An 18912-nucleotide genomic window follows, 5' to 3' on the forward strand; every position below is an offset into this window, starting at 1 on the left:
ATTAAAATAAATTGTATGAGAGGTGCCAAATGTAAAATTCCTACTATACAGCCAGATTATCTGCTAAGAGAAAGCCTGGTGTTATTAGACCCCTAGCAACAGAATTTCATTGGAGGAGGAAAAAGCACAAGGTCCTTTCTGATAGCTGTAGGATCTCTGCTGTTGCTGATGTTGTTCAGAATTAGTGATGTTAAGCTCCTTCCAAGCACCTAGGACTCCCAACTGCAAAGTCCAGCCTCTGAAAAAAACTGCAAACTAAATTAAATTTCTGACCAATTGAGTTTGTTTTTAACTGTCCGACCTTCCTGCCCTCCTTGCTGAAGAAAATGAAATTGCACAGTACTTATTCTATATAATTTCAGTCAAGGATTTTTCCTTCATACATCTTAGTCTGAAGTGCCAAATACTGAATTAAAAATTTGATCCTGAGAAACTGTGTATAGCATAACAAACATGATTTTAAGCTTCAAAATTTATGTTACTAAAGGGAAGAAACAGCCATTATGAATTTTTCTGGTTTTTAATGTCATGTTGCCTGCACTTCAGGGGATTAAAAACCACGCACTGTTGAGGCTTGCTTCTTCTCTTTATTCCCAAGTATTTTTCCCCTCCAAAGATGTGGAAGGTGGGTGGTGTGGGCCTGCCGTGCCTTGGGTGAGGGGAGGGGAGGCGGGCAGAGGACAGCTGTGCAGGGTGCCTGGCTCCGTGTCCTCTTGCACATCAGCCAGACAGGTGGCTGTGCGGTTGCTCCCTTTCATCAAGGTTTTGTGAGATAAATAGGTGAGTCTCAGGGCAGGACAGAGGAGGCCTGTTCAGCATCCCCCCTCGCCCCCCAGATTCCTCAATTTCCTATCGCTGCTTGAAAGCCTTACTTATAAAGGGCACTGTGATACCCGTCCCCTAGCTTGGTCTCAGGAGTGAAGAACAGTGGATCCTGTTTACCACTGCGTCTTGGTGGAAAAGAGGAACTTGGGCAGTTGCTCTGCTGAGATCCTAAAAATTCTTGCACCGAGTTTTCATTTGTTACGTTTCCCAAGTTGTATGTTTGGTATAAAGGCCGATAAACTACTCATTTTCCTGGCAGCATTGACAGCCGGGCCCACCTTCAGGTGCAGCAGGAAGCGTTCTGTGTCTCCGCAACAGAGCAAGTGGAGAATGCGTGACTCCTGCCCTCTGAGGGCATCTAAACCAAGCCTAACCTCCCTGGTGTACATTCCTCAGCAAACAGCCCGGTAACTTACAGGCTTGTAGTAGGACTTCCCCACTGCGGGTACAGACCCGGCTTATGCAAGTGATTCAGTCGTCAGCGCTCCCGGCTATTGTTTTCAGTTGGTTTGAGTAGGCTGAAGTGCCAGCGCAGCCGAGTGGGAGCATTTGGATTCCAGTGACAGCTGAACACATGCACCAAGAGCAGCACTCAACTGCCTCAAAAGCAAAGTGTGTAATCCTCTCGGTCCACCGAGGAAGTCTGGGAGGTTTTTTGGCAGTAAATGCAGTCTTTAAGTAATCACCATTCAACTCCTAAGCAGGCTGGGAGGGATGAAGTCTATATCCTTTTAACTCCAGCCCTTTCCTAGGTGCTAAGACTGACCTGAAGTCTCCGCTTACACTGCTGAAATGCATGTCATGGTCCTCGGGACAGGGCAGCCGTGCGTGCTGTTCTGGAGGGAAACAGCTTTTCCCCCATTGATTTCTAAGGCTTTTTCCATGGTTGGAAAACATGGGACGCTGACATCAGCATAAAGCCTTTTGCTCCCTAAACCAGGTCTGAGGGAAGTTGAAGCTTAGTGCAGCAGGATCTGCAGCGTGGCTTTTTGAGCGCTAAAGACGACAGACCAGGCCGGTTAGGACATGCCAACGTTACTCTGATACCTGGAGTCAGGCGTAGGTTTTTCTGCTTCCCTGGGGCCCAGAACCCCCAGCAGTGACCATGGTTTTCCAGTGCTTCCGCACAGCTTGTTAGCGTCAGGCACTGATGTACGACTGACTCTAGGCGGGGAATAGCAGCCTTCAGGTGTAGCCTCACCAAATCGGCAGCAGCTGTGAGCTGTTCCAGTCCAGTGCCCACAAAGAGGACAGCACTGGTGACCTGCAGGCGGGTGTAAACACTGCTCTGTGCTGGCAGAAGAGCGAGAGTGCACGCTGGGCTCGCTTACTGCACAGGGCCGAAGGGCTGAGAAGGTTCTTGGACTAAAGATCTGTCAGATGAGCAGTGGTTTAATGCTCGCCAGTAGCTGTTATTTTTCACACAGCTGTTTCCTTTGCTGGTGTACAGTACAAATCCTCAGCAAAAAGAAAAAAGTTACTGTGTGTACTTTAGGTGTGGATTTTACTACCTTTCTCTAGTGTGAGTGAGTGCCATGTTCGCATTTAGTCTGTGCTGACACAAACTTCCCTGACAGCAAGAGTCAGCAAGTACTAATCAACTTCACTAGAAAAATACAAGGATTTAAACAGTTTGCTTTTGCTGTTCTCAAAGAGCAAAGATTCTAACTTGAAAATTATCCCGTTCCTTTCTCCTCCTCGTTAAGGAGTTCTCAGAGTTACAGCCAGTTTGGGTTTGAAACATACGCAGCACAGGCTGAACATGGAAGCTTATTGTCTTTTTTAGCATACTGGTTTTATTTATTTTTAAATCTGTAGCTCAAGGATGTGGAAGGCATTTTATAATGATGACTCAAACCCTATCAGCTTATAAGCAAGTTAATAATACTGCTTCATCACTCCTGTAGCTTACACAGCCTCCGTTGTTGTCCTTTTGGCTTGCTAGCCTGAATTCTATCAGTACAGTGTTAAATATCACACATAAAAGATGACTAAAACTGGCACAACGTTACAGTATTTGGAACATGAGCATTAACAGAGCAGTACATTACACAGGGAGGATGCGTATTAAAAACCAACACTGCTATTCAAGCCTATCCAGGCACTCGGAATGTATTTCACAACATTCAGTCATCGTTGACTTTGACTCGGTGTGCAAAGTTAGCCACGACTAGTTTAGTGGGAACACAGCCACTGCACAATGTTAGAAAGAACAGGTTTATTAAGGCCCAAGTGGCACATTAACAGCCTCCCCATGTCAACCTTGCCACGTGGTCAGTTTTCTGCTTGCTAGGCTTGATGAAACCTAAGAATATCAGTTCAGAAACAGCTTGAATAAAACGAGCACTGAACATTTCAGTAAAGGAAATTGAGTACACTTTTTATTGCGCATACTGATGGAGACACCGATCTCTCCAGGAGGGGAAGACTTCTAAGTTATGATAAGCACAGATTACACAAAATGTCCTATTGCACACTGAAATCGCTGGAAATAAGGGTAGAGCATGATTTGCCTACAGAAGCAGAAACCTTCAGTCAAACCCGTATTTTTCTTTTGCTACACACAAACAATGTGCCAATGAAGGATGAGCTCCTTTTTCCACTGCCAAGAGCTTAAAACCTACAAAGATACTAATTTTGTAGTCTCCCCAGAAGAAAGAATTTATACTTCCCTGCCCCTCAACAAAAAAAATTAAAGATAATTATTTGAGCTTTCATAAAACATCACCTTTTCTTTATTTGCTATTCACTATACCTTTCTTGCTGCCTTCCTGACACAGCTATATATCCTCTAGTTAAATAGAAAATTTAGTCTTATTTACCAGTGGAGCCTGTAAAAAAGGAAAGGCCTTATACTAAAGGAAAGATATTAAAGCATATACTCTTCCTGTAGTTAAAGCCTCCTTTTGTACCACCATTCATCTTTTCTCTATGGCAGCACTGCTGTTTGTAGCCATGAGTTTTGGTTTCAGTGCTCATCCTTTAAATATCTACTGTCCCTACTTCTCCATCTGCTCTCTAGGTCACAGCTATCCTCTCATCTGTTCCCCAGTAATGCTCTCCCCCTAATACAGCAGCTGTACCAGCTCTCAAATGATTTAACCAAGCAGAATAATTTCAGCTTGTTATACAGCCTGTTGGTTCCATGTCAGACCCAAACAGCTCCTATGGAGAAAAGCTGGTCTGTCACCTCACCAGCCCCAGCCCCACTGCTTCAGCTGATCTATTTCTGTGATATTTTCAGTACATTAAAGCTGTCTAGACTAGTCATCTTGTTTTTCTGGAATTAGGTACAGCTTCACATGTGCTGATACTTTAAAAGTCCTGGTTCATTAATCCTGTAAGCATTTGAATGTCAAACTTAAGAGGAATGAGAAAGGATACTAGATAATATGGTCCACCTGGTCTGAGGAAGCTGCATCTGCCTTTGGTCCCTCAACTGCCATCACCACAGTTGAGAAAGCCTAGAAAGGGAAAAGCAGCCCAGATTTAACACATTTCATAGACACCCAGCTGCATATAAAATAATGAGCTGTGAGCTGATGACTATCACTTGGGAGGAATGAGATCTTGTAATGACCTGGACATCCATGAGAATGTCAGTTCATCGGCAATCAAAAGAGCGAGCAAGGTCACATGCTACCACGGCAGTAATCCAGGATGAAAGACATCACTATGAACTTGTGGGCCTGCATTTTAAATCCCAATATAGTTCTGATCCCTGACCCATTCTCAGAAAAAACACAGAACTGAAAAACATTCTCAAAGTGAGACTGTTTAAACGTTCCAGAAAAAAAGAAGGAGGTAAGCTGGCTTGCAAGAAATCCATAAAATTGAGGGACAGCAAGAGGCAGGGTAGGAATCTTCTGTCCACGCTCATTTCCAATACAGAAACAAGCCAAGGGCAAACAGAACAAGTCAATGGAGCAGCCTCTGCGCTGCATGTAGTAAAGCTACAGAATTTCTTGCCAGAGGATGCTGTGGTTGCTAAGAGTTATACTGGTAACGTCATCCAGGTAGGTTTACAAAATACAGAGGAGCCATTCCAGTTTAAAAAACTTCAGGACTAGAATGTGATTGTTCGGTAGGGAGTATTTGGAGACTGTATCATTATTAATACAAAATACAATATTTCATTAATTCAATTCAAAATACAATAATCATTAATAATACAAAAGTTCTGCTTTTGGTCACAGTATGAAACAGGGTATCAAGCTAAAGGACTTCTGCTCTTCCCTAGCACAAGCATTCTCTCCAGAAGCCCCACACTTGCCAAACAGCAGCACTTGCTTGTTTCCATAAGAGTCAGAGAATACCTAAAGACAAAGCTGGGGGGGGGCGGGGGAGGGGAGGTAACTTTGTGAAGCATAGAATCTGATCTGTGCCAAGCATAAAACAAAAGCAGATGCACAAGATTTTCATCACAGAGGAATAATGCTGGAAAGAAATGATTCACAGTAGTCAGAGGAAGACTCTGGGATGGTAATTGGAGTTACCTTGCGTTCTCACACAGGAAGGACTGAGGTATGCAGCAATTTAAGCTGTCAAAAGGGGCACTGAAGAAAAGCAGACACACAGCAAAAAGATAAAATCAGAATACTGAAAGCAGGTAAAGGCACTGTTTGCATTGTCACATACCTCTAACCAATCAACGAGATTAATCAATCTGCCACACTCCAAATGAAGCTTATATGCTATGCATATGTCAGGGGCTTTATTAGAAATGCTTCCTCCATCACTTTTCAAAGCTTGATTCTGATGAAAAAAAAAAAACCAGACACCAAAGGTTTTTAATCTTCAACAGTTTTAAGGGCTAGATATAACATTCTCTCAGGAAGTTCACATGGTAGGTATTGTAACCAAATGTTTACTGTTTGTGTGTAATGCAAGTTGACAGTACAAAGAAAAAAAAACCAGAAAAGAGAAAACATACCATTAAAAAAACCCAACAAAAAAACCACCCAGCTACTTCACACCTGATGTTCCTTCTAAAACTTTATGTACTTATGCAGTCTCTAACAAGTGATTATCTGATTGGGCTTCCCCCCAGTTCTTTTGCTAGTTCTATTTACATATCAGAGAGAAATTATCTGGATTCAAGAAAAGAAACTGGTCCCGATTTGCCTCAGACTGCACTAGGTAGAAAAGTGTCCAGTCCCCTGCCACCTCCAGGAAAGGAAAGAGGAAGTCTCAGTATCTATTCAGGTGTACTAAGCAGCAAAATTGCTTCTCTCATCTCAGAGTTTTATCTTTGAAATAATCATTTCTCTCTGGCTTGACACTCAGCACCTATGAAGGCAAAAGTCTGATTTCTCAAACTATTCTGTCAGGAAATTCAGTTCATCAGCACTGAACCATTTACTTGAGAAGTAAAAAAGCCACTTGAGCCAGAAGCAAAAGTCTCTGTAGAGCTGCAGGAATTTACAACATTTCCTATCGGTTCATGATTTTTTTTTTCCTGTTTTCAGTTTTCTGCACTCCAAGAACCAGGTCTTTTAACATGAAAACAGCCAATGATTGATCATTTCAGGTCACAGGAACTTTTGCTAAAAATGCTTTTATATGCTAGTAAAATACACAAGTTACTTTTGGAAAGCCTATGAAGTCCTAGCAAGGTTACCTTCATAAATAAATGCTTTTAAAGATAGGAAAGAAGGTTGGGCAAATAATATAATTTTGCTCAAGAATCTCCAGCTTACCTTTCATGGACCTCCATCCCTGTAATTTGTGAGACTCAGATTCAGTCTGGACTGCAGCACTTATGAGACATTTCACAATTTCCAGAAAGCCTAACAACTTTCAAGTGTGTTTATTCTGTACATGGAACACACAAGCTGCAGACATTAGGTTCAGTCCAGATGGTGTCCAGAAATGGCTAAATGTTACAATCCAGACATTAATTTACCAGACTATAATTCAGGAGCATACCACAATGGTTTCAAACACTACCGTGTTACTAACCAGCATAGGTGAAGTTACACCTTCTGGCTGATCGACTGGCTCACCACTGCCCAGAGGGATAACCCTACAGCTTTCTCTTTTCCCTTCTGCTGCTTCATCTAACTATGGCTTCCTACCGCTCACCCATGTGCCAACTCTGGCATTGCTGGATACTCTGCATTGATTTCCTAATTGTAAGGCCAGAAGAGTTACCACAGCCAAGAGGGGATGCAGCTTCTAGAGCAACTGCACTCTCCTGGAACAGGTTCATCTCTAGAAATGAAGAGCTGGACCACACACAAGTGCCGAGAATGGGTCAAGAAAGATATTACTGACTGGCACTGCAGGGTCTCTGCCAGCATCTGAAGGAATTCAGTCTCACTTGTGATAACTAGGCCACCAAGTCTTTACAGCAGAGTGGGAGGGAGCTGCAGCTGCGTGCAGAGAAACCTCAGCTTCCTGAGGCGGCAGCACACGTGCTGTCCGCAAGAGGAAATAACTAGGCTGACTAGCAGGAAGCTGCCCTAGAACGAGCAGCCAGTTGTGAAACCACCTGTACAGCACTGAGGTGCTGTTTCAGAAAGGGAGGAGTATGGGAGCGGGAACCACCCAGAACACTGTGGACGGCGTTTCTCTGGCTTGACCCTGCCCCAGAGGCCAGACTCATACCTTGCTCTCGAATCAATGTTGCTATCTTTCCCAAGGACCAAACGCTACTATCCCCTTTCCCTGATACAGGAGCTCAATTGCAACTCAAGGGGTTTTGTTTCTGAGCAATCAAAGTATCTTCATGGGTAACAGGGCTCATTCCTTAGGATCTACATGAAAAACCACCCTTCTTACCTAAGGTCAAGAACAAAACTTGCACGACTCTCTAAACCCCAGGAAGATCCAAGTTCAGATTTCCTTGTGCTGACACAATAGTAAGCAGTGCCTTGCTGGTATTCAAAGTTACAACTTGTTGAATTTTCAAGGGATCAGTGAAAATAGAACTACACTTTTTTTTGGTGGACTTTTTTCCCCCAGGACGTATAATCCTTGGTTCACGTTTTGCTAAATAAATAACAGGACTGGATTCTGTAAGAAATGCATCACGTATCATTTGCTGGAACTCCACTGAAGCAGATCCTGTTCTAGCCTTCTGGAAGGAACAGCTCTAGAGAACTTTGCTCTGGTCATGGCCCAGGAAAGTACAAGCCATGCAGAAGTCATGGACACAATCGAGAAAGAAATATCTCTTAGACTCACACAGATTAGAATGCTAAGCAAGGTACCCAGCCAGCACTGAGTTAAGAAACTACTGTTGTTAGAAACTATGCCAAACCTTCACAATCTACTTGGAAAATATCGGCAATATGTTAAAGTATGTCAAAGAACAAAGTACAGGATGACAGAGGGCTCTAAAATCCTGTCAACTCATCAAAAGAATACTTATTAAACAAATCAGTAGGTAGATTTTGCTAGCTCTGTATTTTTACAGGTTTTCTAAAAACATAAATTACTGATGTTCATATTAGGTCTCTTTAATGGTAACCCACTTGCTAACTACTGTTTTTACAAATAAGCTCTTTAAGTGGTTTTAGAAATAACTCCTGCACACAGCAAAACTGACAACCCTGATTCAAACACAAGCACAGTGCCAACAAGCCCAATACAACTGCGATGTGGATTTCAAAGACTGATCATTATCAAGCATGATTTCTGATAAGTGCTGGTTTTGACTCAAGTAACATAATCACTCAGACACAGCTACACCCAATGTTTTCTTAAAACATCTATAATCAAGACAAAATAAAGAAATGTATGTTCACGTGTTCTTTCTTCTGGTCATGCTGTCCATTTGATTTATGAAAGAAGTGGAAAAAGGGCTGGGTTAGCCAACAGAATCAATGACAATCCTTTTTTTCGACTTGGAAAAGACAGGATGTCAATACACAATACAGATAATAAAATAAATGTAAAAAGAAAAACAAAGGACTTCTTTAAATATGCTGTATTTAAGCTATTGTTAATGTCATCACTCTACCTGAACAGAGCCTTCACTTTATACAGCAAATACAGTGAGGATTAGGCACCAGCCCTTTAAAGAAAGTGTCTGGAAAGAGCCACAGAAACTGTGTTTTTCCCCATGGACAGTCATCCCATTTGTAACGGAGGACACAATGATTTTTCTGCTACATCTACAGGAGAAAGTAAAGATCATGACTAAAACAGGCTGTCGAAAAAGGATTCCCTATCTAGAATTCTTTCCGTATCTTCCTTTCAGCCAGACAGCTTCCCTAGCTCTTTGCAAAGTCCCCAGGTTGCTTATCAACACTTAACTTGTTGGTCCTCTGCAAAACAACTGTATGCGTGCCAAGCTTCATGAAACAGCAAAACTAAGCTTTACACATCATCCTTATGTGTAGCCTCCAGAAACTACTCCAGCACCACAAACAACTTGCTTGTTTCTTACCTTCAGGTAGCAGTACGGGTTATTTAAGGCTGTATGAAGTGCAGTCCTTGGGGCAGCATTCAAGTGCCCACGGAGAACACTGGCTGTGTTGAAATACACTACCTCATACAGAGTCTTGTGGTCTGCAGGAACAAGGTAATTTCTGAAAAAAAAACCCCACAACATGAGGTATGGGGGAAGGAGGGGAGATACAAGCTTTATCTTAAGGGAAAAAAACAGAAATCTACTGCAGTCAAAGACTACAAGGAGGTATATTTCCCAACCAGTCCTGACAAATCACTGAAAAAATCAGCAGTGCTGAAACAAACTTTTTAAACAGGGAAGTCAGTTATTATCACCTTGACACCTAATGGATTTAATGTAGATTTAGCTGGGCCAAGACAACTTCAAAAATAAGGGCAGCAGCTGAAATGCTAACACCAGTCACGTACTCCACAGATCTTGCTTATCCACCTCAAGGCCTCATGACGGGTCTCTGCTCCTATTTGTCTTCATATTTGAAGCTTTTCTCTTGGCACAGTCATATTTTTGTTAACTTCTCTGCCTCCCCCTACCTCCAAGGCTCTATAATTAACCTTCATCTCTTCCCCACTTCAAGCCTTTCATGTTTTCTGCTAGAGCTGCCTACAAAATCCTATCTGCTGTGCCTTGGCTCACCAAAACAGTTAACAAAACGCACAGGATATCACACTTGACATCTATACAGTTTCATAAGTAGAACAGATCAGCAAAGATTAGGGTAAAAACTCTTTATTTTGCCACATATACCCAGTCTTCCCTCAGCTTTTCCTGTAGCCAAAATAAGTTAGTCAATTCATATGCCAATTACTTCTACTAATCTATGGAAAAGAGATTTTTTTTTTTAATTATTTTTAGAGCCCTCATCAAAGAAGGAATAGGAAGGAAAAAAAAGTGTACTTCATACCACAGGGACCAAGACACAATTTCAACAAGATTAACACATTAGCAAAATTTCTGTTGCAACTTACGGTGTAAACTAATGCAGGAATATAAAACAGGAAAGCTCACCTTACAAGACTGTCTATATAGTCAACAACTTCAAAACGAAGCATTTCAAACTTTGTCAGTTTCTTAGACCGCCTTGATTCCTTCAACTCCAACAAAGTCTTTAAAAAAAAGTGGTGCATAAAACTACATGGGAGGTAGTTACTCTCTGGAGAACACAATCTATATGTTTAACATGTATAATTCATTTTTGCTGGCATGTATTCACTGATGATGTTTGAAAGTTTGACCGTGCAGTTATTTTTATTTAGGCCAGTGTATTCAGCTCTCAAACTGGTAGGAGTTTGGGAAATGCCCAAGAAATATGTTTTAGGCAGAATGTGTAATTTACAAGTTAAATAAGAAAAAAACCTCTAATTTGCATTTAAAAATATTAGTTTATGGTAGATATTTTCTGTGTGTCAGGTGGGCCTGACATACATAGTTGGTACTTATTTCATTCACATTTAAGAAAAGTTACTTATACACAACCTTTACTCAGAGCTCCAGCAAGCTGGGAAGAACCAACCATGGACAATTACATCTTAAAAGATTCAGTTCAGGAACTAGTCAGTAAAGCCTACACAGGCCTAACCTTCTGAAGATGGTAAAGGTCCGTCTTCTTCTGAAGCTCCTTTTCTGATGATACAGACACATCTTCTTCGAAAGCTTCTGCTACTAGAACAAAACTAGTGTTTGGTATGTGGAGTAAACTCTTCCTGACTACCTATATAAACCCCCTAACCCAAGCAAACTTGTTCAACACAAAGTGTTCAGTTACTTATTCACATACATGCAAACACCAACAGCTTTTGACGCGCTTGCACCTTGCAAAAGATTGTTAACAAAAGGTGTCTGCAGTGCAGCTTAACCAACGGTAATTAAGTAAACAAAACAATTCAGCCCTGAGCAAAGATTCAGCACAAGCCTTGCAAATCACCTGAATTCTGCTTATGTCATCCTAGGTCATCTTCTCAACATTTGTAAATTGGACAGATCGGTACTAGATAATACTCATGCTACAGGAGTGTTCAGAAAGTTACACGTTGCCTATTTTTTTTTCTCATATAAAAAAAAATACTAAGAAAGAAATGAATACTCCCTACTTAATCCAGAAACTGCAATCACAGCAGCAAACCAAAAGCATGGTAAAGTATTTCATTATCCAGTTTTATTCTCATCTTAATTTTCCACAATTTTTTTTCATAGCCATTCAGTTTGTTGATCAATTGCACCAGTAATTAGTAATTTTTAAGTTAAAGCAAAGCAGCAAAACCTCCCAAAGCACCATCAGTGCCAGGATAAGTGATAATCAAAATCAAAACAGAAGGTAACTAGACTTCTTGCCTTACTTATGAAGATGGTAATAAGAGGAGATTCCACCTACAGATCACAGGTAAAGCACCTATCAGCAGTAGCAATCATGATACACAAAAGTTTTTTGGTGACCTACATAGAATGAGTTGGTCTTTTTCAGTGCCATGGAGACATCTGTATTTTTGTTGAAGGCTTCAAAACAGAGAGAACTTCCTCTCTCCACTATTAGCTGATGTATTTTGAGCTATTTTTTATTAAACCCTTCAGCTCAAAATAGACAGAACCATAAGGGTATTTTATTCCTCAAGTTTAATGGTTTTATTTTTTCCAGTTCATTAGACATTCGGGAAGATGAACTTTTTTGTTGTTAAGAGAAAAAAAAAACCCAAAAACCAGGGTAAAAAATGTGGGGCTATCCTTTCACTCTAAGGGCTCTGTGGGAGATGCAGGTATATAACATTTTTGGCAGACTTCTGAAAACTCCCACTAAAGATGAACACAATCACAGAAACTTATGGGAAGAAATCACCTAAATCTGCAACCTATTAATGTAAAATTTATCTTAACTTTCCCTTCTCACTTTTTCATTGTAGCTTAAATCCAATTTGAAAACAAACCAAGATCATTCATGGGTTCATTAGACTTTCTCTGCTTTAAAAACATCTTCACATCATAAGTGAAAATAAATAATGCCTTTTTTGTTTTGCAGTTCTGCATGTTCCTGAATGCACAGAGTTGTTGTTTTTTATTTATTTCTTCTCTCTGGGTAAAAATCCAACTGCTTAAAAGCCTTTTGCTTCAGTTTTTTTTTCCCAAACTAGATGAACCTTCAGGTTTTCCATCGTAGTTCAGATTCTTCAGCGCTGCTACCTTCAGTGACATTTACAGCTTTTTCTAAGTGATCACCTACTCCTATTCCAGAATAAGGAATACCAAGAGTTTCTGTTAACCTGAAAGACGGAAGGCTGCTACTCATTTGCCTTACTAAACTTTCAAGTAAGTCTTCTGCCATGAACAATCAATATATGGGCCTGAGAAGTTACAGCATGTCAGCAGAGCCCTGACAACTGGTGCTTGGTGTCCTAGCTCTTACACAAATTTAACTGAATATGCAGGTGAAAGAACTTTATATACATTTGGATTAAATACCATGTTATAAGGAAGTCTGCTCCTATTTTTATTTCAATATCTGCTTTTATTTGTTACATGTTTTTAATGATTGCAACATCTGGTAAACTGCTCAAAATATATGTATGACAGATCTAGTAAGCAATGTTTGCTGCTCTGTCCAATTTCTTATCTTACATCACTCTTCCGTACTATAAAAAGCATGAACCACATACCAATAAAGAATATAAACATTTCCTAATTCTGTGCATGTATTTAAAAAAACAATCCTGAAAAGTCTGATTGTTTGATACAATGACAGGGTATCACCAGGGAAAATTATACCCATTGGTCAGATTATAGAACAGCTTTCACATAATCTGCAACGGAATGTATGATGGTACACACCCACCTTCTAGTTCCTGAAACTGGGTCAAGAACTCCTTCAACTTCTCCACTGTCTTATCAAACTCCTTTCCAGAAGATGACACAAAAATTTCCACACATTGTTGAAGCATGGTTACCAAATCAGACTTATTCAACATCCTAAAAGACAATTGTTGGCTGAAGTTGAAATGCAGAATTAAGAAACAGCTTTCAACGTTCTTAGTTGAAAAAAGTTGAATACTAATTTTAAAAACTTCTTTTAAAAGAGAAAACCTCCAAGATTTCAAGCATTCAATCCTGCAGTAAAGTCAAATCTTTTCCTTGCTGTCATTTACAGAAAGAAATAAATTAATTTGGATAGATGTCCTTCACATTTACCTGCAGAAGTGATAATGAAAGTTTTTCTGATATTCTACTCAAACACACCTGCTGGATAGAGTTATAATTTTTTAACCTGTGAATCATTAAAAATAGCAAAAAACCCCTACAGTAGTGTTCATAACTCATTCCCAAGAATGGTAAATGAAATGGTAAAAAAAATATCACATTAGTATGTATTCACACACCCACAAAATCTGTTACTCTCTATGATTCAGAATGATTCTCAAAACAAAATCTGAATTGCTGGTTTTTGTATTTAATTGCTATAAACCTAACCACCACTAGAATCCCAGAATAATTTAGGCTGGAAGGGACCTCTTGAGATCATCTAGCCCAACATCCAGTCTAGCATTTACTTACTTTTAAATATATATTAGGGCATTTTATAAATGTCACCAAGCACCGCTCAAAACCTTTATTATAAAGATATCAAAGCAAGTCCTTGCAAATATCCATACATGAAATCCAGAATTACAGTCAATGCATCAAGCCAATATCATTACACATGCATGTAACTTTTTTCATGCAGTGCGAGAGGTTCCCATTGCTAAACACTCTGGTTCTGAACAATCACAGATTTGTAATAACCATGTTACTAGAATCCCTGCCCTGCCTATTCTTGGGGTTTTGCTTTGTCTTCTACAAAAAAAAAAAAAAAAAGAAAAGAAAAAAAAAGATGCAAATACAAAAATACAAAGCAAAAGTGCTAATAGTTTAAGGATTTTAGAAGACACAAAAAAAACCAGCCAAAAAAAAAAGGGAACATGACAAAAGAATCAAATGATAGCGATCAGTGTGTCAGGCACAGTGTCTCCCTATCAGTACCTAAACACTGATTAATAAGAGATTCAAGGAGGAATTTAAAAGAGGCCGGGAAAGCTTTATGGATGTCTGGAGGGGCAATTGCAATCCGAGCTCTGGTTTCCAACTGGCAGTTGACATTAAATCACAGAATTACAGAATCATTTAGGTTGGAAAAGACCTTTAAGATCATCAAGTCCAATGCTTGTAAAGGCTAGAATTTGAAACTTTAGTTTATCTGACTCAGGGTTATAGATTTTTTCCAAGTCAGGTGTTGCCTTGAGATACACTTATTTTGTACAGAAAAGATCAGGAGTTAACAGAAATGGTGACCTAGACCACACAGAAGGGTAGAAAACATTTTGAAACTGTCTTACAGAATATAATGCGTAAACAAGATAGCCTTTTTGCAGGCCAGACAAAACACTGCAATAATTAAACACCTAAGAGTGAGAGAGGATAACCAGGTCTGGAGATCTGTGAATGTGAAAGAACAAGTTTATTTTAGTAATATTATTCAAAAAGAAACTGCAAGTTCTAGAAAAATTTATTTAGGAAAACAGTAAGATTACAGGGTCCAAAGAACAGCCCAGAGGATGGTTATCACATGTCAGGAAACAGTAAAGGATCCTTTTCAACCTTTTGGTCTTGAGATTACTACAAGGTATGCCAGGTATCAAAGAGTGGGGTTAAGATTTTAATTTGGTTAAAAGAAAGGTTTACAGCAGAAAGAAAGCTCTCAGATCATCCAAAACCAGTAAATAAATCTGTCTGTGTCTGATTATTCAGAGACAAGTTATGAAAGAGAAGGAAGGAAGCCAGGATGAAGTCCATAAAAAAAACTTCTGAATGCTCTTCAGAATCCTTCTGAAAGTGGGGAATCATCTGAAGAAGTGATAACAGTCATTGGTCAACAACAAAATGACAAGTCAGGGAAGAGCAGGACTGACAAGCAGTACGTGACAAATGGCATCAGTGATTAGCAGACAAAACCATAGTACAGTATTTAGACAGAAGACAATAGGCCAGACAGTTCTCAGAGATTTGCCCAGTAAAAGCTTGACCACATATCCCAGCCAGTTAGCTCCCCATCACCAACCAAGTGATACGCTCTCCAACATCTCTTAATCTTATCTGTCTTCTGATTGAATTAGTCCAATATGAACTAAAGCTCACATACTCTCCCTGTCTCCCCAAGATATTTTTTTGGACTTTAGACAACTAGATTAACGTAGAATAACTATTGTCTAGATTACTAAAGTTAAATCATCTGAAACACCACCTTTGGCAAGCACACTTTTAGCAGAAGGGATAAAAGCCAGTCCAAGCAAAGGCTGAACCAGAGAAACAACCAAGCAACCACAAAAGGAACTTAATGCAACAACTGACACCCCCCCCATTCAAACATAATTCATGAAAGGCAAAAGAGAGACTTTGTTAGAAATCGAGAAAAACTGATCAAAAGCTCTTCTACTTTTCACTTTCTAAATACAAGGAAAAAAAAGATGGACTCCAGAAAAACACTGAAAAGAAGGATAAGGGATGGGAGAGCGTGAACTTAAGGATATACAATGGTGATGTGGCCCCTGGGAAGGCAGAGATATTAAGGAATGGTGAGTAACTTCCACACCTCAGCAAAGGGGGAAAAAACCAGAAGATTGTGAGTAGAAGGGGAAAGATCACATTTTATCATTTTCTTCTAAAAGACAGCAGCAAGATTCTATGCAGAAAAAGCAGAGACAAGAGGAAGTATGTGTAAAATGGAAAAGAGAGTTAAAGCTAAAAACTGAAAAAATAATAATCACAGCTAGAATCCCAAGTATCTGAAGGAATAGTGTTGAAGGAGTTTTGTTAGAAAAAAATGACAGAATTCTTGGATGGAAAAAAAAAATTAGCTATGAAAGTAACGACTGTGATCACTGTATTTCTATCAGAAGGTCCTCGAGTGGGAACCAGGACCAGAGGAAAAAGAGGAGGGAGATAAACAGATAAAAATAACAGGGGAGCAAGCAATAATCTGATGGCAGCATCAATTTTGAGATAGGAGAAGAGGCAGATGAATTCAGAGTGGAAGAAAGACAATTAAACATTGGAGGAGAAAAAGTAGAGAAAAAAATGGTCGAAGTTATTAGAAATTAAAGAATAGACAGTATAGGAAAGCAAAATGACGCATTTGTGGGCAAGGGTTGATAAGTGATTGAGTGCTGTCAAGATTCAGAAGTCAGAGGATTAAGGAAAGACTAGAAATGACAAATCAAGCATGTAATCCTTTCAAAGGGACGAGGGTAAAGAACATAGCGCAGTGGCAATGCATAAGAGCCACTCAGTGTGGCAAAGATACAGCTTGAAGAGTATGTCTCCTTGTGTATATGAGCCTAGGTTATCCTCCACCTACCACTATCATGTTTTTTCTACACAATTTTACTGTCACACGTATCAAACCTCACAACCTCATAGACTCCTGAAGAGGTGGTTACAGTAACAGGGTTGCATCAGCTCCTGGTGTGGCAGAACCAAGGTATTATCTGAATGAATGCAGCTATCAGGAAACAGCCACCTGCCATGACAAAGCGCGTTTAAAAATCTGTAGCTGCAACATTGCAATTAAAACTGTTGTCTGTTGAGAAAATTGCTTTAGATGACTTTTCCATTTAAAACACTGACAGACAACGCCAAGTGTAGGCTCTCCTAAAGTCCTAAGCTCACAGTAACACAAAAAATAAACTCAGTCCCTGTACAAACTGTTAAGACAAAGGAGACAGGGGGAAAGCGGTAAAATAAAAAACCAAGAAAGGCCTCAGCTACTCACTTGGAACAGATTCTAATTTCCACAACAGATTAAAATTTAGGCCAACTAAAACTAATAATTTGGTTGATAATATCTAACACAATCATAGTTTAAAAGACAAAATCCAACTGATGTTCTCATTCACACACAGTAATCTCAGTGCTTTCAGCACAATTACTCGGGGCGTAAGAGATATTAGAACCTGGTTGAGTTTCATGGAAAACAGAAGAAAGACAAAATGAAAAGAGCAGTCATTTACACTTGCAAATAACCCCACAACTAGCTGTCAACAGGTAATATCCTCAGCTTTAAGTTCCAGAATAACTGATGACTGATATTCTCCATGTATACAGTGGTATTAAAACAAAATGGAAAAAAAGTTACCTTGCTAGCTGAAGAGATGACTCATACTCCTCTGTCTCCCACACTTGGTTTTCCAGACATGCACAATGCAGCTCCCTGATCTGTTACACAGAAGGCGAAGAAAGGATAAAGTGTTTTACAAAGTCATGCAGAACTCTTACAACAAGCTTTTCAAAGTTACATGTGAAACAGAACAAGGTCTTAAAAAAAAAAATATAAAAAATTACTCAGGATGAGTTTGGTACAATGCTCTCGGTGGTGCTCTGTTTGTGTACTCTGAATAATTAGAAAAGATAAGGTGGGCACCTGAAGGAGATAAGGAGACCATCAAGTCAGGAAATCGTTGAACAAAGAAAACTGAAAGGTCTATTCCACCTAAATCCCACCTATTGTGAATGGAATGATTGGGTGTCAAAATCAAATGAATATGTATGTTAAGATGTTGTGTAACCTCTCACAAAAACTGTATAAAATACCCAACTTTTCACTGAAAACTTTGGAGCTAGTTTGCCTAGTGCGAATCAGCTAGCTCCCCAGCGTTGCACGAAATAAATACCTTTGCTGCTTAAAGACAAAATTCGTCTCTGAGCAGTTACTCTGCCGTTTTGGCATCACACGTAATTCCTTTGGAGCTTGTTTTCCACAGATGCAGAATGATTGCAAAAGAAACAACAGCATTAGAACTAAACTAGTGTTGCTGGAGTCTACATGTTGCTCTGCACCTGCTTTCAAACAACTAACGCGCAGATGAAGATAACTGCAGAGAACAGAGAGTAACTCCAGTCAAATGCCCCAGCTAAAACATCTTTTCATTCTCAAATACTGGGGCAGTTCATGCTGGTTCTGTAGTTAGTGATAAATTATTTAACATTGTGGAATACATTGAGAACTGACAGACAAGAGGACATGCACAGAATAGATTGCCCTTCTAGTGAAAGGAGAAATTGCTTAGCATGAGAAAGTGGATTTAATGACATTAGAGCAACATGGCTACTACAAACAACTATCACTGTTCCCTTACTATCATTTTATTCTGCACAGACGGTTGTTAAAACTCAGCCTCTTCACCTGAATTTGCCTAGCATGCTAACAGGTGGCAAAAGAGTATACACTGCCTGCAATACATATAGATAATCCCAGACATGGGAAAGTCAATGTGTGGATTCTTTTGCTATTCTGTGCATCTGCCCCTTCCTGGAAACTCCTTCCTGTTGACTGACAAAGTATCATCCACGACACTAAAGAAACCACATACTGTTGCCCTCTGCCCATAGCAAGAAAGCATCTTTTTCCATTTTAAGAAGCAGGGGGCAAAGCAGCAGAATAATAAACAAAACCCCCTCATGTTTCACTGAAATGGAATAACCGTACATCACCTGCTTGCCCAAAGGATACTTTGGAAGTGAAGACGTGAAAACATGAAGACATCTCAGAACTGAAACATAATTTTCATGGTAAATTTGCAAGTCCTCCAGCAACTTCTGTGTTACTTCCTGCAGTGACAGAATAATTGTTTTGTAAGTCGTTCTGACTTCCATTTATT

The 18912-nt window shown here is 39.8% G+C and overlaps 1 protein-coding gene across 6 annotated transcripts in view; it reads right to left on the reverse strand.

Annotated features, from left to right (window-relative positions):
• ORC3 (origin recognition complex subunit 3) overlaps positions 1-18912 on the reverse strand; it is a 52419-nt gene that overhangs the window by 11720 nt on the left and 21787 nt on the right. For 3 of the 6 annotated variants that reach the window (XM_040597541.1, XM_040597540.1, XM_040597539.1), the window contains exons 12-18: positions 18746-18862; positions 17391-17470; positions 13062-13195; positions 10821-10903; positions 10250-10347; positions 9221-9362; positions 5464-5580 (exon numbers count right to left, since the gene is read on the reverse strand). In XM_040597541.1, the coding sequence (XP_040453475.1) occupies positions 5464-5580; positions 9221-9362; positions 10250-10347; positions 10821-10903; positions 13062-13195; positions 17391-17470; positions 18746-18862 (771 nt within the window). Of the gene's footprint in view, positions 1-3030; positions 3172-4209; positions 4290-5321; positions 5382-5463; positions 5581-9220; positions 9363-10249; positions 10348-10820; positions 10904-13061; positions 13196-17390; positions 17471-18745; positions 18863-18912 lie in introns of those variants that run through there. The other 3 variants (XM_040597538.1, XM_040597536.1, XM_040597542.1) reach the window with 3 other exon arrangements.

The sequence above is a fragment of the Falco naumanni genome, chromosome 6 (genome assembly GCF_017639655.2).
Source record: "Falco naumanni isolate bFalNau1 chromosome 6, bFalNau1.pat, whole genome shotgun sequence".
Lineage (NCBI taxonomy): Eukaryota > Metazoa > Chordata > Aves > Falconiformes > Falconidae > Falco > Falco naumanni.